Here is a 24858-nt window from a genome sequence, read left to right as displayed (position 1 = left end):
TGGTGAAAGGTAAAATGAAAACATACTCATATTTCAAAATCTCACTTGAATATATACTATTTCTACAGCAAGCTCTGGACTGTATCAAGAGACTTGTAATGTGTAATACTTTTATGTTTTGTTAATTTTCACCCCCTCTGAGTTGAATATACCTATGAAAGGAAAATAGTTCAGTAATATTTATAGGCTAAGCTTTAAAAATTAAATTCTTGAACTTTTATTTATTATTGTTGTGGGGGTGGATACTATTGCCCACGTGGAAGTCAGAGAACAACCTGGTGGACTTGGTTCTCTCTCTCTCTCTCTTTTGTGGGTTCTGGGCATCACACAGGTCATTAGGCTTGCATGGCAGCCACCCTTACTTACCTCCTAAGCCATCCTAACTCAGCCCAAGTTTACAGTTTCCCGATTATTTCACAGTCAGCCTGCCCACAAGCCACTCAGATTCTAACAGGTTTGCTGATGCTGAACTGATACCCACATGTTCTGTTGCGCCCTTTTCTGTCCTAGCGTTTGTGTTGGAGTCCTTACTAGTGTTACTGGCACATCTGCATCTGCATGCGGTGCAGTTTAGGTTGCTGCTTAGCTTTTGTCTTTAACTGACGGATGGTTGTATTTATGGCTTGCAAGGTAATATGTGTTGTAGATTATTGTATCAGCTGTGCTGCTGATTGCTAATGTTCGGGGATAGGAATTTCTAGAATGCGAGGGGCTTAGTGTTTCAGCCATGACGTTTACAATGAAAACCATTTTTCAAAATTAAAGGATAGGAACTGTGAAAGATTTTTAGTATTAAAGAATACTAATTTAACTCATTTTTTTTAATGCCTGTTAATGTAGGTGCGAACTCCCTTTCATTTTTTTTCCCCATCGAACTCTTCAAGTCATTCTATTTAGCATTTCCTTTCTGTTTCTGTCATCCTCTTGCTTCAAGAAGGGTTTCTGGGGGTATTAGCTTCATATGCATATTTTTTAATTAAAATTCTTTATGTGAAAAAATTGTGGTAAGAATAGAGTATAGCTTAGTTTGGTGGTGTGCACCTTCAATCCCAGCACTCAAGAGGTAGAGGCAGGCACATCTCTGAGTTTGAGAGCTCTAGTACAGCCAGGACTACACCGAGGGGACACCCTCACCCCACTTCCACATGGTTCCTTCCTAAAAAGAAAGGAACTGTTGAGTCATGGTGCATGCCTTTTGTCAAAGCATGATTGGGAGACTGAGCCAGAAGGATTTTCATGATCTCAACAAGGCTAGCCAGGGCTGTGCAACAAAACCCCATCTCAAAAAAAAAAAAAAAAAAAAAAAAAAAAAAAAAAAAAAAACTAAAACTAAAAGAGGAGGAGGAGGACGATGGATGACAAAATGAAGATGAAAATGACAGTGATGGTAAAGAATGTGAAGCAAATAGCCCACACTTCTTACCAGTTTTTTGCCACCAATTCTAAATCTATATTTTTGTGTGTTGTCTTTGCTTCATCAGAAATACATATTATATCCAAGTAGCCACGAGGCCCAGAGATAATATCCTTGGCACTTTGATCATGGCTAGACTTACTGCTACAGACTCTTGTGTATAAGCAGTGTTGTAAATGGTCGGTTTAGAGTTGTCTAATTTTGACTGCTTGTGCATCTGACCTGTGTGTCAGCTTTTAAAATTAGCAGATTATCCTTTTTATTCAGTACAAGCTAATAACGCATTATATCACATATGACTATAGTTAAATTCACATAATCTCTAAATCATTTGGGTAACTTCTCATCATATTTAATTGCATGGTGGCTTTTTACCTTGAAATGGAGATAAATATCATGGCATTGCCTTTGCATCATTTTTGATGTGCTCATCAAGTTGGAGTCTTCAGCAGTGTGTCACTGCGGTGAGCTATTTAGTTAAAGCTATGTTGTGTCCGCAAGTTTGTTTTAATGAGTACACTTAAACTATTAAAAACAAATGAGTAGTTGCTGGAGCGATGGACCAGAGCTTAAGAGCAATGGCTGCCCTGCCAGAGGACCTGGGATTTGATTCCCAGCAACCACATGGAGTCTCAAAACTGTCTGTTAATTCTAGTTTCTGGGGATTAATGCCCTCTTCTAGCCTGTTGGCACCAGGCGCTAATGTGGTATACACACATACACATAGGCAAAATATTCATACACATAAAATAAAGTGAAGTAGATGTTTGAAAGAAAAAGTAGTGTGAATGTTCTATTTAAAAATTAATACAGTGGCTGGAGAGATGTCTCCGCGGGTAAGATGTCTGTGTGTTCTGTCCCCAGCACCCACATAAAAGCTTGACATCCCAGCAACAACTGCAGTAGGGAGACAAGCGGGTCTCAGGGGTTCATTATTCAGCCAGCCTCTCTAAAACAGAAAGGTCCGTGCTCAGGGAGAGACTCACAGAAGAGTAAGCGGGGGGGGGGGGGGGGGGGGGGGGGGGGGGGGGGGGGGGGGGGGGGGGGGGGGGGGGGGGGGGGGGGGGGGGGGGGGGGGGGGGGGGGGGGGAGCAGAAAATCCCTGACACTGACTTTTGGTCAGCACACTTAGACACACAAATACGTTCAGCCACACACATAGGTGCACATACATTTATACACCATAAGTACAACACACATGCACACTCACATGATGTGCATATATAGATATAGAAAGTGCTGTTGTCAGTTGTTGCTGTGAGGTACCCATTGTCCCCTTAAGAGCTGCCAGGGCAGAGCCTATGCTGAGCTGGCTGGCGGGGAACTGTGACTTGTCCCAAAAGAAGTTCTTAAGGAGAGTGCATACTGTCGGGAATGCAGCATCCATTCATCTCTACTGTTTTCTGAGAGAAATAAAATCATCCAGTTTTGAAGCGAATATGTGTAAGTGTCCTCTGTGAGTCACATTGTTCACTTTTAGATGTCAGTTTGTTACTCCTCTGAGAGCATTTTCAGTGATGATACAGTGATGGTTAAGTATTTACTGAAAGTAAAGTAGTTTTTAAGCTAAATTGATTGTCCATCAATGAAGTTTTTTATACAAAATTATTTTCTTGGTTTTATAGGAAAAACATCAGAGAGAGGCTCATTTTCCCTGTACAGCAGAGACTCTGGATTATCAGGCTGTCAGGTAAGTGTAGAGAGATTTCCTTCACTTACATAATGGCAGAGAAGATAGACACGCAGCCACATAATTTCACCATTATGTAGTCATATAGTTTTGTGACTTCATGTGGTTGGGTTTTTTGGTTGCTTGATTGGGGTTTTTGTTTTGTGTTTTTGAGACAAGTGTTTCCCCTATGTAGCTTTGGCTGTCCTGGACTCACTTTGTAGACCAGGCTGGCCTTGAGCTCAAAGAGATCCACCTGCCTCTGCCTCCGGAGTGCTGGGAATAAAGGTGTGCGCCACCATCACATGGCTGGTAGGGTTGTTTTATTTTTAGGAGCTCAACATATCTTTTTTCCTTTGCCCCATTTTGAAATAGTTTTCTTTCTTCAATTTTCTTAGCTTTAGATTTCTTAATTTACATTTAATTGGAGACAAAGTAGACAGTTTTTCCCTTTCTAAATTGCATCTCATGTCTGGAAATAAGTTCTTACTTTTCCCCATAGGAAAAGCACATTGTTGAGACATGCAGTGCAGAGCTTGTGGTTAACACGTGCAGCGTGAGTGTGCCGTGCTGGGGGCTGTGCTGTTGCCATGAGAAGTGCCCTCACTCCTGTCGCATGGCTCACCGAGTCTTTCAGACCTCAGCTGCCTTTGATCTGGGCACCTTCCTCCCCCCTTGCAGGTTCTTCATCACGTATCTTAGCTAGTGGTCACCTTTTTCACTATTTTTAAAATAGAATTCTGAAAACTTGTACCTTCAGGTTCCCCTCAGAATCAAGCCCCCCCCCCCCCACACACCAAGAGCCAAAAACCAAACCGAGAAAAGCAATGTTCACAGGACTTGTCTGATCTAAGACATGAGTTTCTGAGTCATCTTAATGCACACCAGTTCTAGTTAATACATACTCACAATTAGTGACAAATACAACAAATACAGTTGCTTCATGAGTTAGACATGGTGGCCCAACCTATAATCGCAGAATGTGAGAGCCTGACACAGGAGAATTGCTGGGTTTGAAGCCAGCACAGGTACAAAGTAAGAGCCAGTCTTTGAAATAAAGAAGTAAAAACCCTCCCTGTCTCTGGTTTCAATTACTCATAGTCAGCGTCATTTTGAAATGGAAATTCAGAGTCAACCCGTTGGTCAATTTTAGATTGCATGACACTCTGAGTTGTGTGATGTCCCATCTGCAATGTGAGTTACTCCTTTGTCTAATATATTCATCCACACTGTACATAGCCTGCCCATTAGTCACTTAGTCTTGGTTCTCAAATTGACTGATGTGGTATCTTGTGTTATGTTCAAAAAAACTTTGTTTTAGCTAATAATGCTTGAATTTGTAAGAGCATCGAGGCTGCCACTTGGCATGTGCCTAAAGAACCTGTAGAATGCGTTCTTTGAGAGAAAAGGTTGAAGTTCTCAATTTGATAAAGGAGGAAACTTATATTGACATTGCTAAGATCTGCAGTGCTTTAAAATGCTCATATTGAAGCCAGGCGTGGTAATCCAGCACTCAGGAGGCAGAGGCAGGTGGATCACTGTGAGTTCAAAGGCAGCCAAGGCTACACAGAGAAACCCTGTCTTGGAAAACAAAAACAAAACAAAACAAAAAAGCTCACATTGAGTCTTTTCAGCAACCCACATGCAGATTAGGAAGCAGGTGTTCTCCAGTTTTAGTTTTCATGGGTATACACAGCAAGTAGTGAACCTAAACTGATGGTTGAAGTTGTTAACTGCCATGTGACTCTACTTCAGCAAGAGCCTCTCACATTCTTAGTCTGTGCTCCAATGTCCTTCACTTTTAATGACTTTGTCTGAAGAATAGCCTGAGAGTTTACCCACATCCTAGGAGCCTGGAATTTACAAGAGTATTAAAAGGAGCTGTTTGACAGCTGTCCACAAACATTATAGAAAGCAAGAGGTTTAGTGGCAAAGAGAGCAACAAACTTACAGAAGGCACAACAACAGAACGTAAGACTTAAGATACACATGTGAGAAAGATAAGTTTCTAAGAAATTCACAACCCAGGCGGTGGATGACCCTAGAGAGGAACTCCGTAGTAGAGCACAGCAGGGAAAAGGTGTTGTCACAGCGAGGACAGACAGCATCAGTGAAGACAAAAGCATTTATTGCTGCGGAAAGAACAATGGTTCTGCTATTTATTGCTGTTCCCTAGCTCTGACTGTGCGGCAACTGTTGGAAGAAATTATGGTGAGCAATGCCAACTGATTTGGGTCCTGACCACAAGCTCAGGAAAGTCAAGTTATTAAAATGAAGGTATTGTGGGGCATGGTGATGCCTGCTATAGGTCTGACTCTCCAGATGCTGACGCAGGAAAGGCGTTACATTCTGAGTCTCCGTGGCCAAAAAAGCAAGACCATGTGTTATAATATGTTGATGATAATGATGATGAGCAAAAAAAAGGCATATTGACTCTCATTCAAAGAAAAAGCTGTATTCCAAACAGCACGTGTTTTAATGGACAAGAAAAGCAAAAACTATGCTTAACTAATTGCAACTTTGTCATATATATTCACAAGTGATAAAAATACAAGGGAATATAAATGGTGAGTACAAAATTGTATCCAAATGCCACCTTTACTGTTTTCCTTCAACCGCATCCTCCAAGGGACATTAACTCCACTGTGAATGTATATAAACTGTGGCGGACATTCTCCAAGATTCACACTAACTTAATAACGCCTGATGGGCCTTCTTCACGCTAAGATGATGTAATACACATTACTAAATGAGTCTTCTCATATTACCTTCAGTCACAGAACTGATGGGCCACTAAACGTAAAAGGGTGTAGTAATTTTACTGGAAGGACTGATAGATCATTGTGCAATTGAGTTTATAATTGATCCAGCACAAAGGGTAATTATGCCATTTTTATTAATGACAGACAGGCACAGTACCTTTTAAGCTATCTAGTGACTTGAAAATTATTTCATCATTATGATATTTTTTTGATATACAAATATTTGTTTTCACTTACGCTTAAATAAAAATTTCAGAACCTTAAAAGAAAGCACTGTTAGTTCATCCCACCAGAAGTTCAAGATTTTATCTAAGTTCCTTACTAAACCCTTAAGAATAAGAACTTTAAAAACGCAGATAGCTCTTTGCTGTTTATATATAGGCCTTGTATTGTGAGGTGATGAGAGTGAAAATATTTGGGACTGGAGAGATGGCTCAGAGGCTAAGAGTGCTGGCTGCTCTTCCAGAGGTCCTGAGTTCAGTTCCCAGCACCCACATGGTGGCTCACAACCATCTATCATGTGATCTGGTGCCCTCTTGTGTAGGTGTACATGCAAGCAGAACACTGTATATATAAGTAAATCTTTTTAAAAAGAGAATATTTGGAAAATGTGACTGTGTACACACCGATTGAGAACTTAAAAATAAGTGAAGCAAAAAATGTGTAGAGCTACAAATAAATTTATATAAATGAAGATTTGAGGACTTTAGGTGCTAGAGAGATGGCTCAGCCATTAAGAGCACTGTCTGCTGGTTTGGTTCCCAGCTCCTACACAGCAGCTCATATTTAACAACCTCTTTTGGCCTTCATGGTCACCAGGCACTCAAGTAGCCCACAGACCTGTGCAGGCAAAACAGGCAATGCAATAAAGTAAAATTAAAAACAGAAAACAAGATTTGAAGGTCTTTTTCTCAGCAATGGAAAAAATAACAATACAAAATCTTAATAATAGAACTAAATTAACTCTCAACAACTTGACCTTACTGATATTTACAGACCTCTACATGTAAGAGTTAAAATATATATATGTTTCTTTCAAGGGCTTTGGTAATTACAGTTACAGGTATGAGTTGTATACCAGCTCGTAAAATCAGTGTCAGAAGAGTGCAAACGTTTGAAAATGCAGAGTGTGTTCTCTGACCACACGAAAGTAGAAGCCAACAAGAAATCAATCATTAAACCATATATGTTAACTGTAATGACTCCCGTACAGTGGAAAGGAGAAAGCCATCTCTGAAAGGTTGTTCTCTGACCTCCATGTGCTCACATATGAGCTACATATAGGCACAAACACAAAATAATTCTAAAACTCTTAAGACATCAAGACACAAGTTTCACAAACTGTGAGGCTTTAACAATGAAAATACACAACTGGGAGAAATTTAAAAATCTTGTGAATATGGAGAGTATTATTTACATTTTATCTCTTCCTACATTTACTATGGCTCCAATCAGAGTTCCAACAGACTTTTTAATAGATACTGACAAGAATATTTAAAAGTTAATTTTCAAAGATAGAAAATAGCAGTGAGATTGCTCAGTAGGTAACAGCTCCTCGGCCTGACAACCTGAATTTGTCCCTGGATCCCACAAAGTAGACAGAATTGACTCTCACAAGTTGTTCTTTGACCTCTGTGTGTGTGTTCAAATGTTCCTGTGTGCACACACAATAAAGAAATAAATATAACTAATTTTTAAATTAAAGACAAAATATTAAGAAGCTGAAATAGCCAGTTAGTGGTGGTACGCACCTTTATTCCAGCACTCAGGAGGCAGAGGCAGGTAGACCTCTGTGAGAAACTGTGTCTTGAAGAAAAGAAGAAACAACAACAGAAAAGACACTGAAACAGTTTTGCAAAGGATGGACTTGCCATAATTTCACTATTTATTTCAAAGCAATACTAACAACAGAAGGCCAATGTTGTATTTGTATGTAGGTGGGCACATAGTTCAAGGAACGCAGAAAACTGAGAAAGGACCCAAGCATAGAGGGTCCTTTCTCAGTTGGTACAAGCAGAATCACACCTCCTTAACCTCCCAAGCATCACCCCCCAAATTGAGACTGGGAACCAAGTTTCAAATGCCTGAAAATGTGGGGACATTTCTTTCAAACCATTCACAGGTTTGTTGTTATATAAAGAAAGAACGGAGCTATTCATTAAAACATTTATCTTTAATCCTCTTTGGAAAAGAACAGGCTAGTATAACACTGGCCACAACTGACAAGCTCTGATTATAAAAATTACCAGAAACATATATCTGTTCAGGAAATAAATTTAATATTTTAATGGAAAACTATTATCAAAAGCAGAGCAGGTTCTGTAATGAACCCAGATAGGAAATGTACAAATCTAGCAGGCCTGACCACCTCTTTCACTATTACACACCTCTTGACACTGTAATAGAAAGATGTTACCAGTCTGTAGTGCATGGAAAAAATGGCCACTGTTGAGTTACAGAGTGTGTGGAGCTGGCTGCCAGCCGGTTGACCATGTCAGTTTGTGGCATGCCCACATAAGCTATCTCTTCTTATTCTCATAGTGATTTTATAGTCCCACAAGTTACAAATTCAGTGCTCACTGTGCTACAGCACTATCTTTTGAGAAGTGGATTATTAGATTGGCTGTTGGGGAATTGTTGGAGCCAGGAAAGATGGAAGAGGACACACAGTCCAGCCTACGTGTGGCAACCTCTCCTGAAGTAGCATCTGAAAGGACCCAAGGCACACAATAGTCAGAAACATTGAATATCTGAGCCATGTAATTTAATCTGGGCTTCATGAGTTTAGAACAGCATAGTAAAACAAATTTTGTGGGAGGGAAATCTTAAAGTATCAGCTAATAAACAGAATTTTTCATCAATGAGAATGGATTTTTGCAAGGGTTTCTTGTCAAGGAAAAACTTTCACTCACTGTTCCTGTTGGCTGTAAAAAATGACAGATAAATACCTTGAAACACTCAAAAGCGTATACCTACACAGTAAATCTTACATAAATAGATTATTATAGTTTCAAAGATTATTATACGTTTTGAATACTTGGAAATGGCAAAATAGTGCTTTTTTGTTGTTGTTGTTGTTAGTGACTTCTCATTGCTGAGATCAAATACCATACAAGAAGCAACTTAACGGAGGAAGATACATTTGGCTCACAATTTGAGAGGATAGGCCATCCTGAAGAGGAAGGAATGGCCAGAGGAGTATGAAGCAGGTCGCTCTATCCAGCTAGGGAGCTGGGAAAGATGAATTTCAGTATTCAGTTCACTTTCTCCTTTTATTCAACATGGAACATTAATTAGCTCACGGACTCTTGGTTTGGACACTGAAGGTGGATTCTCCTTTTTCAGTTAACCCTTTGTAGAAACACTATCATGGACATCCAAGAATGTGTGTGTGTGTGTGTGTGTGTTTTAATTTATTTATTGTATATGAGTGCTTTATCTGCAGAAGAGGGTATCAGGATCACATTACAGATAGTTGTGAGCCACCATGCGGTTGCTGGGAATTGAACTCAGGACCTTTGGAAGAGCAAGTGGCACTCTTAACCACTGAGCCATCTTTCCAGCCCCCAAGAATGTGTTTTTATGATGGTCTTAATCCAGTCAAATTGATAATCAAGATGTAACTATTACAAGCAATAACACAGTGGGCTAGAGGTCAAGGTTTATTTTACTGTCTTCTGCATTCATGGACATAGGAGATTTCCCACAGCAATCATCGGTGTCTTTAAGCTGTCCTGGTGTGCGTTTGTAAACTGTATTACATGCTAAATGCATGGCTAATGCTCGGTGGGGTTAGATGTTAGCCTCAGGTGTACTGAATTAGAACTGGTCCCGTGGGAAAGCTTTGAAGTAGTTGTCTTAGGACATCATTATTCTCCCAGAGCCTTAGGATGTCCCCATATCACTGTCACCAAACCCACGCTGATTCTTAGCCACAGTTGACTCTTTAATATTCACCGAAGAAAAAGCTCCAGTTGTACTGGTATGGTGGCACAAAACATCCACAGGGCCCTGTTAAAGCAGAAAGTTTCTAAAGTCAGAAAAACTTGTTACTTGAAAGGAGGTGTGTTGAGGAATGAGGGAATGTCACTGGGTCCCATTATTAGGATAGGTTGGCTGGAACCAGTATTCTTTCTCCTGGGATACAACATGGCCCAACACATGAAAAGAAAACACACTTGGACTATGGTCATTACCAATCCTATTTGAGTATTCCTTTATTAAATCCATGGAGTGATGTTTTGCAACCTGCAAAATCCTTTTTAAAAAGTTGTCGTGTTTGTAACTACTTAAATACTTAATATATTCAGATGACTTTAGCTTGTCTTCTTCCTGCAGCTTTTTTTCTAGGAATTTTTTTGTTACGTTGTTTGTTTTTGTTTTTCTCATGTCAAACAGGCACTTGCCAACACATCCCATGCCCACCAAGAAGTTTTTCTTAATTGATCTACAACTTAACATTTCTTACTCTGATAGTTTTTTTATTGGCTGGTGCAAAATTTGGGAGAAAGGCTGAAAGTTTTCATTAAAAATTAACTATTAAGATAATGAAATTTTTTGTTGCTGATACTTAAAGGAAGTTTTAAAATGTGGGCTATTTAGTTGATATGCTTTAGAAACTTAGTCACATATAGGTAAGTTTATCTTCTTTTTTTAACATTTATTTATTTATTATTTTGTATACAGTGCTCTGCCTGCATGTACACCTGCAGGCCAGAAGAGGGAATCAGATCACATTATAGATGGTTGTGAGCCACCATGTGGTTGCTGGGAATTGAACTCAGGACCTCTAGAATAGCAGTCTCTTAACCTCTGAGCCATCTCTCCAGCCCAGTTTATCTTCTTTTTAAGGCAGAAATGGGCAAATTGCTTAAGCAGGATGCATGTGATAGATGATTAATTATCTTCTCAAACCTGCATGTCATTTAAAAGCAGAGAAAACGACAATTAAAATTTCAAGAATTCATGTGAGAAGATAAGATTGGAAACACGTTAGAGAATCTGGCTACTTGTAGCTATTGTGTGTTGCTGACCCAGGAAGGCATTTGAAGCAGCTCAGGTTCTGTTTCCCTGTATATGCTTTCTTCCCAGCTCCCATCCTGAGTTAATACACTGTACAAAGTGTTGGTAATGACTTGAAGCTATGCAGGTTACACAAAGCATTTAATGAAATCTTGACTTAGACAAAACACTTGTGAGGGTGGTAATTAATGCCTCGGTGGTTTTTTTTGTTTGTTTGTTTTTTTTTTTTTTTTTTTTTTTTTTTTTTTTTTTTTTGCAGTTCTATTGATTACTCATTCAGGATCCTTTGTTCTCAGAATGATAACCACCAGCACGGGTGTCGCTATCTGATGAGATTCTCAGGACAGAATTCTTCGATAGCTTGTAGATAATTGCTGACATCCCTGAATGTTCAATGTAAATGAATTAGCATCTTACTACAATTACTTTATAAATGTCAGTGTTTGCCAAAGTTAAAATTTATTACAATCTGGTTTGTAGTCATTGTAGAAAATGAACAGACTGATTTATTAAAGCCCATTTATTGTTTGCCCTGAGTTCTCACAATTTCAAGAGTTTGCATTGTGTGTAACTTGAGGTAAGGGACTTCTTGGTCACCCCACACTCACCTGTCATAATATCTGAAACTTCAGGTGGAGCTACAGTCAAACTGCTATGACTTTTGTTCTGAAAATGAAAGAAGTACACATAAAAGAAAAATTGCTGGGGCTGGAGAGATGGCTGCGGGGGGGGGGGGGGTGGTTAAGAGTGCTGCCTGCTCTTCCAAAGGTCCTGAGTTCACATGATGGCTCACAACCATCTGTAATGTGATCTGATGCCTTCTTCTGCAGATAAAGCACTCATATACAATAAATAAAATTTTAAAATTGCTGTAACCTTTTGCTAACTGTGCACTGAGAACAGTTTTGTGCCTTGATCATCCAATGAGAACAGAAAAAGAGGTGCTGGAGTGCCAGTAATGGAGCTGTTGCCGTAGTAGAACTTTGTCTTTTTCGTGTAGTTTAAGCATGTTCCCTCCTTGAAAAGACAAACGTTTTGAACAGCTACTTGTCTTTATGTACTAAGATTGTACCATTTCATGAATGTAAAGGAGGCAGGAAATTAGACATTGCATAGCCAATGTGCAGCAGAAATATTTTGAGATAATGTGACTCTAGTATTCTCAACCTTACTTTCCAAGAATACAAATTAGTGATAGGGACTCAGTACTTCAAGTTTTGAATCATAACATGATGTTTACCTTTTTTTGTTTTTAAGATGGGATCTTGCTTTACAGACCAGGCTGGCCTCAGACTTGCTATAGCCCTCTCATCTCAGTTTTTAAGTGCCACCGTCACAGGCGTGAGTCACCACTCCCAGCCTGGTGCTTACAGTTTTTGACATAGGGTTAATTAGGCTCTTATTTAATTTGAAGCTAGGAATAGATATGAGTATATTTAGTAAGCATTCAATCTAATCTATTTAGTGGTTTTTAAAAAATTGTGTGAAAAAGCAAGCATACATTTACCATCTGCGTATATTTTCCCTTGTAAAAATAACGAATGCCCATACTGTTGCTATGTGACTCTGAATCCTTTCAGCTACTGTTTTGAATAAGTGTTCTTTTCCTGCCTATAAAAATCACATTCATAGTCTTTTCCAGTCTAGTCAACAGGAGTTTACATTAAGAAATGATGTTGGTGAAGCCTATTACTTTATTCTTTTACATAGCTTTCAGGGGTACACTAAAAAGCTTCCTTAAATTCACATTTGAGGGCCAGTGTAAATTGCTCATGAAGGAGGAGAGAAACCTTAAAGATGTATCTCAGATAGATTAATAAAGTTCTTTATAAAGAACTTTTTGCTTACTGGTTTGTCATATATAATTCAAAATGTTACATCCTAGAGGCTTTCTATATGACTTAGCACTTCAAAGGATGACTTTTCCTTGAGTATTACTTACATATTGTTAAGTACATCTTTTACAGATGAAGTTCTAGAAGACTATGAACAAGGTTTTTTTTTTTTTCCCTAACACTGTAATAAGAAATGAGTGCTATCTCATTTCAGAATCTTAATTCTGCTCTGAATAAGACAACTTGGATGAATAAAACTGGTTTGCCTGTTTCTCTACCCCCTGGGACATTAGTATTCTTTCTGTTTAAGATGCCTGTAGGCCAAGATCAGTGGTAATCAATAGTGCATCTCGTTTGTTTTAAAGTAGGAAGAAAAGTCAATAATATGAGCTGGTGTCCAATTTTATTTTAGGAGAGTAAAAGTAAAATAGCTCATTATGTTTGCTTTGGTGTTAGCTACATGATTAAGCAATAAGAGAAAACTATATGATTTTATTGCTGGTATACTACCAAAATGTAAGGCTTTTGTAATTTTGCTTTCTACTTAAATATTTTCTGTTGATTTATAAGGCATAACTTTGCTAGTTGTCAAGTCCTTTCAGGTGAAATTGTGTCCTAAACTTATTTTTTTTTATTTCTTTCAGTGTGAAACGGGTGTATTTAGTTAACAGGATAAGTTAACGATCTGAAGTGTTAAGGAAACAGCCTTTACTATGTTTACTTGGCTTACTTATGTGAGTCATAGCAAAGTTTAACACGGGAAACAGTTATTGCTATGTTTCAGACAGCTGAGAGAAACAGCAGCCTCTGTATATTTTTTACGTCAGCAATCATGGCGAAACAAGATAGGGAATTTCCTGTCCAGCTTTGTCTTTAGTGAACGAAAAGGCTTATCAACACTAGTCAAGCAATCATTTTCCCCCGTAAGAAGTTTATTTTGTCTTTTTTATTATGTACATTTACAAAGTCACAGTTTGTCCTCCATAGATAACTCAGCTTTAGGATTTAAACTACAGAGTAATTTAGAAATTAGTTAAAACTTGTCAAGTTAACATCTTTGTGTACAGTAGTGAGTCTTGCATGAAGGAAGAGCCTTTCTCACCTGACCTAGATAAGATGCTGTAAAGTTTACTGGGATGTACATTGGGAATGCCACTAGTGAGTCTTTGGTGGTGATGATTATTTTCTCAAGGCTTTTATTTTGAAAAAGTAGGGACCCAAAGAAAAGGTAGGTAAGGGTACTTTGCTACACACTGCTATGTATTCATCAGGCTTCATCAGTTAACAGTGCGCACAGTCCATATGTATTCTTCACAGTGGAGCATGTGCTCCTGCTGAATCCTGGGAGGACATGACGGTTTTCTGTTCTTGGTTTAGTCTAATATAGCTTGTGTCTGTCATATTCTTTTGATTTAGAGATTTTGGTTTTTTTGTTTGTTTGTTTGGTTGGTTGGTTTTGTGTGTGTTTTGTGTGTGTGTGTGTGTGTGTGTGTGTGTGTGTGTGTGTGTGTGTGTGTGTGTGTGTTTTGTTTTTGCAGACAGGGTTTCTCTGTGTAGCCTGGCTATCCTCAAGACCAGGTTGGCCGCGAACTGGAAGAGATCCTGCCTCTGCCTCCCAAGTGCTGGGATTAAAGATGTGCACCACCACGCCCAGTTTGGATTCAGACTCTTAATTGTTACCTCTCCCTCCAGTGGTTTGCCCCTCATCTCTTCTCTCTACGTCTAGTCTTACTTTAGCCATTGTAAGTCACAACTGAACAAGCTTGAGTTTAGGGAAGACCTGGTCTTCTGAAACCTCACATCATTTCATAGGACAAGAAGGGCTGCACCCAAGAAACAGAAAATTAGAGTGCCGTTTATCTTACTTCTTCATATATAAAGATAGACACACACACACATCCACAGTGGCTTACAGAAGAAGGAGAAAAGTGAAAGTCACCCTTCATACTTACGCACTACGATGCATGTTGTAACCATAAATACATGGAGGCAGAGCACTCATACACATACCCTTATTCATCAATAAAAGATTGTTTTTGAAAGAATTTAGTTATTTTATATGTTCAATGAACAGCTTCCTCTGTCTTCCATGTGAGAAAATACTGATAAAATTAGGCAGTCTGACATTGAGCAAAAAGCACTCCTATTAAAAGAAAATTTGGAGATTCATGCCCTGTGCCTTCAAGCATGTGGAGATCATATGTTCTATATAAACTGATATTGCTATTTTTTAAATGGTGCATCTGCCTGTCAAAGGCAAAAGAAAAAGTTTCAAAACAGATGTGGTGATTAAAATGTATGCATAACATCTGTGGAGACAATGATGTCTAGGTCCCTGCTCTCTCAAACAGTGTCATCGGAAGATCCATAGCTAAGAGCTTGTTATGTAAATAGGAGAGACATATGTGTGTGATGTTTACATTTAAATTCTTCATTTTCTCCTTTTTTATCATTGTTTATAGAACCTATTTTAAGATAAATTATTTCTCCTTCATGTCTTACCACACTTTTTTCTTCTAACCAGTTGAATGTTGTATCTTTTGGAATTTATATACTTAATACTAAATAATTTCATTAATGCTGTATAGTCTTTTGCCATAATACTTGGTAATTAAAAACTTTCCTCTTTCATGAAGAAATACATCAGTTCTGTCAGAAAAAGAATTTGCCTTTTGAGGAATCTGAAGAACACTGTGTTCTTAAGACTGTTTCTGAAAGATGCTGATTTAGTGCTTTGTTTCATGTGTGCTGCAGTATTGGCACATGAGCTTTAAAGAAGCCAACACACGAGATGAGTGAAGACAACATGGCAAATGTAGGAGATGAAGCAAAGGTGATGACCAGATGGACATTCATAGCAGAAGCACCTGCACAGAAAGAAAGTATGCTAGCAAAGCACAGCTGTCTGTGTGGCCGTGTGTCCTTCCTAAGGGTTCAGGAGGAACAATCACAAGCTCAGGACTACCTTTAGCACTCAGCAAGTACAGAAGCAAACCCAACTAAGGACCCTAAGTTTGCAGTTTTAGGAGCTAGAACATGGAGATGGGGCTGGAGATGTGTGGTTCAGTGGTGAAGAGCACCATTGGTCTTGCAGAGGACCCTTGTTTGAGTCATAGTGCCTCACAACTGCCTGTAACTCTAGTGCCAAGGGATCTGATGTTCTCTGCTGTCCTCCCTAGGAGCAAGGCACACACATACATGATGCACGAACATGTGCACACCAAACACCCATACACATAAAATAACAGTTAATTAAAAAGAAACTAGAAAGGAAGAAAGTCTAAACTGAAGGTTAAAAAAAGATAAGAAAAGAAAAGAAAAATCTGTAAAGCTAAGAACAGACATAACAAAACAGACTAGAAGGCAATAGAGAAAACCAACAAAGTCAAAAATTGGTCCTTAGGAAAATATGGTGTCTAGCATTTGGGAGGCTGAGCAGAATTACAGATTTGAGTTCTGCCTGGTTTATATAGTAAGTTCTAGACCAGTGTGGGTTGTATGCAATACCTTATCTTTTAAAATAATTAAAAATTGACTCTTTGAAAAGATCAATGAGAAAGCAAAAAATTAATGCTTTTTTGTAATAAAGTTTGGAGCAAATAGCAAAGAAAAGAAAAAAAAATTAAAAAAAGAAAAGATCAATGAAGTTGAGAAACGTATTCCTACTTTGGATAAATAATAAATCAGAAGCGAAAAAGTCACTACTGATTTCATGAAAATAAAAGGAAGAAATAAACAGTACAAGCAGTTACATGTCAACATATACTCTAGATGAAATGAACAAATTTCTAGAGACATACACTGTCAAGGCTGGCTCAGAATTAAACAGAAAAGCAAGAATCAGTAATAGAAATCCTTGCAGTCAAGAAAAGCCCAGAGACAAATGACCTCCAGTGCAGTGGAACGTGACTGCTGTTTCTGAAACACTCCCTGCCTTCGTTAGAGGCAGCAGTGTACCGACACCAAAGGAAAGTGAGCTTTCAGACCATTCTCCATTCTGAGTATCAATACAAAAACCCATCTATTGAATAAACACTGAAGACAGCAGTACAAGGATGAGACACTATGGTCAGTAAGTTTGTCCCAGAATTACAAGAATAGTTTAACATAGGAAAACTGATCGTTATAACTTACCACAGTAATAATGTTAAGGAAAACAAACCATAAAATCACTCAGCTAACTTGGGCCAAGATGGGTGGCGGTGGGTTGGGAGGTCATCTAACAAAAATCTAGTATTTTTTCCAGTTATGGAGCACTTGCAAGTCAGAGGCAGCAGCTTGGTCTATATTGGGGCTGCATTGTGAAACCCTGTCCCCCTCCCCCTCCAAAAAAAAAAAAAAAAACCAAAACAAGTACCAGCACTCTTTCATGATAAGATGAGAATAGGGAGCTAGAAAGGAGGCTCAGTGGTTAAAAACACTCATGCCAAGTCACTCACAACTGCCTATGATTCTGTCTTGGGAGTTTAGATGCTCTCTGCAGATGCCTGTGTGCATGTATGAGCTCACACACATACACATACATAAAATTTTTAAGAAAAAAACAAGGCAACAATAAAGAGCTCCCTCAACTTACGAAAGGTATTTTTTATGAAAAACGGCCGATCACATATTCAGCATTTTTATTGAAAGCATTCCCTAAAGCAAGGCTGTCTGCTTTCATCTCTTATAGTCAGCAATGCATTGGAAATTCTAGAAAAGCAAAGAAGTAACACTATTCTTATTTGTAGGCAATTTGACCTTTTCTTTAGGAATGCTTAAGGAATTCACAGTAAACTAGTAGAGCTAAGGGCTGGAGAGATGGCTCAGTAGTTAAAAACACATCCTGTTCTTGATGAGGACCCAAGTTCATTTCCAGGCACCCACATCAGCAGGCTCCCAAAATACCTTTAACTCCAGCTCCAGGAGGTTCAGTACCTTCTTCTGGACTCCCCTGGACCTACACTCATGTTCACAACACCCCACCGCACACACATAAGCACATATGCACGCACACGTGATGAATAAACTTTAAAGTCATCATTCAAAGTAAAATAAGTTGTGTGTAGAAGGTTGCATAGTATGTGGTTACATCTATGTGGAATGACCAGCAGAAGAGGTAAATCCACAGAGGAAGAAAACAGTGGTGGTTGTCATAGGATGAAGGAATAAAATAAGGAGTTACTGCTTAGTATGTGTGGGCGGGTGAAAAAAGGAATGACTACAGTAGGGGTGTGCCGTTTCCCTCAGGTGTGAGGCAGTGATCTGGAGTAAGGATTGTTCCACTGCTAGGAAACTGTCAAACAGTTAATTTTAATGTGTGAATAAGATAATATATTTTATTGTTGACACAGTAAGAAAAGTCATGTGACTTAGTTTTTCTTGACTGTTAGGATGGAGGCAGTGACTGGAATATAGTGGCTGTTCTTCCCAGCAGCTGTTCTGCTCACTCTTTCTGTTCCTTTAGCATGTTACGATGGTTGATACTAAGGACTAAGAACATGAAGATGACAGGACGGTATTAAGTATATAGCAGGAGAGTAGTAAGAAGCTGGAGGAATCTTGTTTTCTTCCCTGAAAGCATCCTGAGGTCCTTTTTCACTACCCTTCCCCAATAAAGTCACTTTCCCTTCCTTGTCTCACAGAAGTGCCATTGTCTCATTTCAGTTGCCAGAAACCTCAGGCCCAGGTTCTGCCAACTATAACCTCATTTTGTTTGTAATGGGGGTCACCAAATTAGTGCTTAGAGCTGTTGAATCTCTAAATTTCAGTGGTGGACCCATGCTGTATGCCCAACTTTTGCCCTCTTGATGGATTTCTCATATTTTGGATGCCTTGATGTTAGGAAATCTGGCAAATGTGTTCCTTAACTGTCAAGGCAGGAGTGGATAATTATTATGGGCTAAAATAAGATGCATTTTTATCAGAGAATCCAAGATACATGTATACATCGTAGGTCTTGTACTAGAGACCAACAAGCATAAACTGAACAAGTCTGACATGAAAAGACAAAACAGCATGTGGAGCGAGGGAAGAGCCATGAAGCAGGACGACTTCCAACCTTCAGCTCGCATGATGGGTGGTCTGTTCCGTGGAACATCGGAGGCATTGTGCTCTGTGCCATTTTGTAAGAAACCTAACAAAGTGGAAGAGAGACTAGAGGACCATGTCAGGGATGAGGAGCACGATTCCACCACCACCACCATCCATGTCATGAGACAAATGAAAAAAGCAAGAGGAGCTAGTCATATAAATATGGGCACTCTTCAAAGGATAAGAGCTATCCAAAAAGCAAAGGAGGAAAAACAGAATCAGCTGCCTGCGAGATCATGAAAGCCTTCAAGCATGTACAAACGTATTCTTATGACATCTGGAGAGATGGCTCAGAGGTTTAAGAGCACTGTCTGTTCTTCGAAAGGTCCTGCGTTCAATTCCCAGCAACTACATGATGTCTCAACCATCTATAATAAGATCTGGTGCCCTCTTCTGGTGTGCAGGCATAGATGAAGACAGAACACTGCGTACATAATAAATAAACATTTTTGAGGGGCTGGAGAGATGGCTCAGTGGTTAAGAGCACTGTCTGTTCTTCCAGAGGTCCTGAGTTCAATTCCCAGCAACCACATGATGGCTCACAACCATCTATAATGTGATCTGGTGCCCTCTTCTGGCCTGCATATGTAATAAGTAAATAATTCTTAATAAATAAACCTTTCCTAAAAAGTATTCCTATGATTAAAAAAATTACTTTGTCACAAAAATGTGTTTCAAACCTAATAATGAGCATAATTATTAAAAAGCAGACAAGGGACCTGAGCATAGTTGGGCTTGTCTTTAATCCCAGCACTGTAGAAGCAGAGGCAAGTGGATCTCTCTTAGTTCAGGCCAGCCTGGTCTACAGAATGAGTTCTATGACAGCAGGGGCTACACAGAGAAACTGTCTTTAAAAATAAAAAAAACCAAAACCTTTAACAAAAACAACAGCAAAAGGCAGGCAAGGGAACGGGGGGGGGGGGGGGGGGGGGAGGCTAGAGTCTAAAAACAGTGACCTAATTGCATTCTAACAGTACTTACTGAACTTACTGATTCCTTCTAAATTTTACGGCACTGATAAAATGTACTGTCAGTAACTGAGAAGCAGTGAGCTTGGTCGTTAGCAGAAGATGATGTTTCCTTGGCTTTGTTTTATAGTCTAGTCTCCTGAGACAAGACCTGGGACTTGGAAGCCCAGCACAGCTGTCGTCGTCAGGGAAACCTGGAACGCCCTACTACTCATTCTCTGCCACAAGCTCTAGGAGAAGGCCGCTCCATGACTCTGTAGCCCTAGGTGAGTGACACAGAACAGCCTGTCTCTGTCTCCCAGGTGCCCACTCTTCAGTCGGTACTAGCTGTGCGTTTAATGAGAAGAAATGTAGTTTCTTAGTCGTCATGTGGGTGTTGGGGATATCTACATACAAATAATATACAGGCTGACTATTCCCAATCCAAAAATGTAAAATCCAGAGTACTCTGAAGTGTGAGGCCTATTCAATACTGACAGTATACCACAGCAAATCTCATAGTCACCTTCTAGGACAGGCCATGGCCATAGAGCACGCTGAAATATGTATGAAATTAGCTTCAGACTATGTAGATAAGAAGGTATATGAAACATCAGTGAACCTAATCTTTACATGTGGGTTCTGTCCCCAAGACACTGCATTATGTTTATACAGACAGTCCAGATCTGAAGACTAAAACACATCTAGCCACATGTGTTCCAGGTGAGGGATACTGGTCCTGTATGCAGTAGATACATAATGAATGAAGTTGTCACAGTTCTCACTGTCGCAAAGAGCGCATCCACTTAGTATTCAAAGTTTAACTAACTGTAGGTAGTCTTGGATGGCAATTCAATATTTAAACCATAATTTTCATCACTATGAACATAGTGTGCTATATATACACACTGCTTTAGAGCCACCTTAAAGCCATAATTTCATGTGTAATAAATTATTTTTTGAATTATATCTCCCTTCACTTTCTTCCTTCATCCCATCCCACGCGCCCCCACCTTGCTTTCAGAATCATGGAATATATTTCTAAATATACAAATATAACCTATCCAGTCCATGTAATGTTACCTTCATGTGTACAGCATTTGGTAGCTGATGGAGGAGCTCTCCCTGGGAGGGACCACTTCTGCTTTCACATTCCCCAGCTATTCGTGTAGAGTAAAGGCCCTTGGAGTTCTCTCCTTCCATGTTAACATGTCTACTAGGGTTGTTTTTCAGGCCTTGCATAGGCAGCTGTGTGAGGCCTGTTTTGTTTGTTTTTGTTTTTGTGACAGGCTTTGTCTTGTGTAGCCCTGGCTGTCCTGGAACTTACTCTGTAGACTAGGCTGGCCTCGAACTCAGAGTTCTGAGTGCTGGAATCAGAGGCATGCGCCACCACTGCCCAGCTGAACCCATAATTTTAATAGATTTTAAGCAAACAATTCAATATTTTGGTCCTTGAGAAGATTTAGCCCAGTTTTCTTCTAACTAAAAAATGTTTTCTTCTTAAATGGAAGTCTTATGTTCTGTTGTTAACACCTAAGTTTTTAATATAAATGAAGATAGTACTGAATGGTTTACAAAAGGGATTTATAAATGACAGGAAATAATCCTGCTAATCTGTGGCTTTAATCCTGAATTCAACATAAAAACAAAGGCTCAAAAGACGTCACATACATAATAATAGTAGGTTACTCACTCGGGATAAATTTTAACGTTTCTGTGAGCCTAAGCCCAGTGGGGTTTTTTTTTTTTTTTTTTTTTTTTTTTTTTTTTGGTTTTTCGAGACAGAGTCTCTCTGTGTAGCCTTGGCCATCCTGGACTCACTTTGTAGACCAGGCTGGCCTCGAACTCACAGCGATTCGCCTGCCTCTGCCTCCCGAGTGCTGGGATTAAAGGCGTGCGCCATCACGCCCGGCTCCCAGTGGGAATTTTTGTTGGTTTTTTGTTTGTTTGTTTATTTATATACTCATTACTTCTATTCTCTACTTTTCCTTTGAAACTGAGGTAAAAATTCACAGTGCATAACTTACTGATATGAAAGTATACAATGAAATGGCATCTAAATACATTCACACTGTTGTGTTCAGAACATTATGCAGAAAGGACCCCTATAAGTAGTAAGCGTTCATACTCCTCTTTTACAGCCTTGTTTTTTATATCAATTATGTACATGTGCATATAATCCACTCATTCATCCATCTTTACAAAACCAGTCTGTTTTGTGCTGCTGCGTGTTTTATAAGACTTTCTCTCCCTCCCCCCTGCCCCCCTTCATCTTGCTTTATTTTGGGGTTAGGGGTCTGGATTACATGGACAAGGTCAACCTCAGTGAGGGAAGTAGTCATATGAATAATTCTTCTAGAACACAGCAGACACAACACAGAACACCATCTATGCCAGCAGCGCACATGCACACTGTACATAAAATAACAGCCATGCTCACAAACCTCCATGCTCACATAGATTCTTTGACACATGTAAACAAGAAAGATTGTAATCTCTGATTTCCTAGAAAATTACTTCTTATCCCAACAGGGAGAATCTCACTCCCATAAGAGTGAGCCTGAAAGTGCCACCTTTTTAATAACCTTGGGGTAGTTGATGATAGAAAAAACAAAGACTTTCTTTCTAATCAGTCTTTAATGTGAAATTTTTGAGTGATTTTTTTTTAATATAAGAAAATTAAAGTTGTGGAGCTGGAGAGATGGCTCAGTGGCTAAGAACATTCTTCTAGAGGATCCGGGTTTGATTCCCAGCACCCCCATGGCAGCTCACAACTGTCTGTAAGTCCAAGATCTGACACCCTCATACAGACATAGTTGCAGGCAAAATATCAAGGCACATAAGGTAAAAATAAATTTAAAAAAAATTAAAATTGTAAAACATGTTTATAATAAATACAGACCAACATCTAAAAAAAAATGTAAACCAAAGTAGAATGTACTATAGTTTCTGGCTGCACGAATATTTGTTGACTGCCTCCAGCTAGTATATTTACCTCCTGTCAAGCCATATATATTTTGTGAGCTATTTCTACTCTCTAGTTCTAACATATGAGTGAAGTCCATAGAAAGGACACAGTGATGGATTGCCACATCCACAAGAGAATTCTTATAGATTTCTTTATTTGCAGGAGCATTGTTATGTAATATGTATGGGTACTATTAGTGTCAGCCCTGGTGGTTTAAACCAGCATTCTTTTTGTTATTAAAGAAATGATAACTTAAGAAATGTTTTGCATGTATGCTCCTCCTGCCCACCTGATAAGTTAGCCCATTAGAGGCCTTCATGAGTCTGTATTGGGTTAGACTACAAGAATGTCTTCCTCAAAGACTCTTAATCACATACTAGTCCGTGCCAATGTGCTGCTACCAAAGAAAAACAACTATTGAATAACTAAAAAAGAACGGGGATACATTTCATAAACATCCAGGTTTAAAATACAAGTTTCCCATGACTTAAAACTTCATTTCTATTTGACTATGATTTATAAATGTTATTGCTTATCTTCTGCATCTTTTCAAAACTCTGTGAGGTTGTAATGTTAACATTAGGTTATAAATGAGGAGCCAAAATGGAATGCAGCATATGGTGTTTCCCTTGATGCTTAGAGGAATCCTGTCCATTGCCTGTGTGGATACCAGTTAGTAGATGATTATGCTGTTCTCAGCCTTAGCCTCCCCTTGGCATTTCAGTGTCTGGTAAAATGTGAGCACTTAGAAGAGCTGTACCGAGCCAGGTGTGGTGGCGCACACCTGTAGTCCCAGCGCTCAGGAGGCAGAGGCAAGCGGATCGCTATGAGTTCAAGGCTAGCCTGGTTTACAGAGTGAGTCCAGGATAGCCAAGACTACACAGAGAAACCCTGTCTTGAAAAACCAGAGAGAGACAGAGACACAGAGAGAGAGACACAGAGAGAGAGACACAGAGAGAGGAGAGAGGGCACTAGACCAATCTTAGTGTTTTCTGAAACTGTTTAAATGCTTTAGGAAATCATTCTGGGGAGCAGTACTATCTAATTTGTAATTGTTTTGGTCTATATAAGTAAGGGCTAAAGTTATTAAGTATTTGACAAGAGAGATGGCTTGGCAGTTTAGAGCACTGATGGCTCTTCGAGAGGACCTGGGTCAGTTCCCAGCACCCATAGGACAGCTCACAACTGTCTGTACTTCCAGTCTTAGGGGATTTGACATTCTTTTCTGGCCTCCATGGGTACTGAACACACATGTGTAGTACATACACATGCAGGTAAAAACACTCATACACATTTTAAACACTATTAATGTGTCACAAATGTTAGCAATGCAGTGAGCATATTTCATTTATTACCACAGAGTTTGAAACTCACAGAAGAGGTGGTGCCCACCTGTTTATGCATCTAAAGGAACTGAGGTACCAAAAGGTTAAAGTCGCCTGCCCAGACTCACATGGCTTGTGCTGAGCACAGCCAGCTGGTTCTCCACGGCAGTTGGCAACTTCCCCAAACTAAACTATGAATCCCAGGCTGGCGATAGTATGTGCTAATCATGAGGTACAAAAGGAAAATCTTTATTCAGGTAACTCCAAGCCGTAGAAGCCATTTCCTTGACTGATTGTGTATACAGTATAGCCTTTGCTCAAGGAATACGTTGTAAGGAAGTAGACTGCTGAAACATTGCACCAAGAACAAAGGTTCTGCTGTATCTTACAAATACAGACTCTTTGGCACTTCTGTTTTAAGGAAACGTAGGCTGCCTCTTGGGGAGGGGATGTCCACACTGATGAATGCTTGCTGCCCCTTTTTATTGTGTAATGTCTTTCCACGTGCTGCTTATAAAGTTGCCGTTTTCACTCTTTAGCCTTCTGGGATATTACATCTAGAGAATTCCCAGAGCAAATTTAAGTAAGTTTCAATCCTTATAAAATCACATTTTATTGTGTAGTATCACTTTGGCTTAGGAAAATGTTTTTCTTATTTAATTCTCTCTCTCTCTCTCTCTCTCTCTCTCTCTCTCTCTCTCTCTTTCTTTTTTTTTTAAGTTCTAAAAAATGTGGAGTTTCCCAGCACTCAGGGAGGCAGAGGCAGGCAGACCTCTGTGAGTTCAAGGCCAACGTGGCCTACAAAAGCAAGCCCAGAACAACCAAGGCTACACAGAGAAACCCT

General features: G+C 39.4%; 1 protein-coding gene across 6 annotated transcripts in view; it reads left to right on the top strand.

Annotated features, from left to right (window-relative positions):
* Tcf12 (transcription factor 12) overlaps nucleotides 1–24858 on the top strand; it is a 259675-nt gene that overhangs the window by 168806 nt on the left and 66011 nt on the right. For all 6 annotated transcript variants that reach the window (XM_051140062.1, XM_051140064.1, XM_051140061.1 and 3 more), the window contains exons 6-7: nucleotides 3040–3104; nucleotides 19873–20008. In XM_051140062.1, coding sequence (XP_050996019.1) covers nucleotides 3040–3104; nucleotides 19873–20008 — 201 coding nt within the window. The remainder of the gene's footprint in view (nucleotides 1–3039; nucleotides 3105–19872; nucleotides 20009–24858) is intronic.

The sequence above is a fragment of the Acomys russatus genome, chromosome 32 (genome assembly GCF_903995435.1).
Source record: "Acomys russatus chromosome 32, mAcoRus1.1, whole genome shotgun sequence".
NCBI lineage: Eukaryota > Metazoa > Chordata > Mammalia > Rodentia > Muridae > Acomys > Acomys russatus.
The sequence above is the reverse complement of the archived record's forward strand: the minus strand, read 5'-3'. Positions and strand labels throughout refer to the sequence as shown.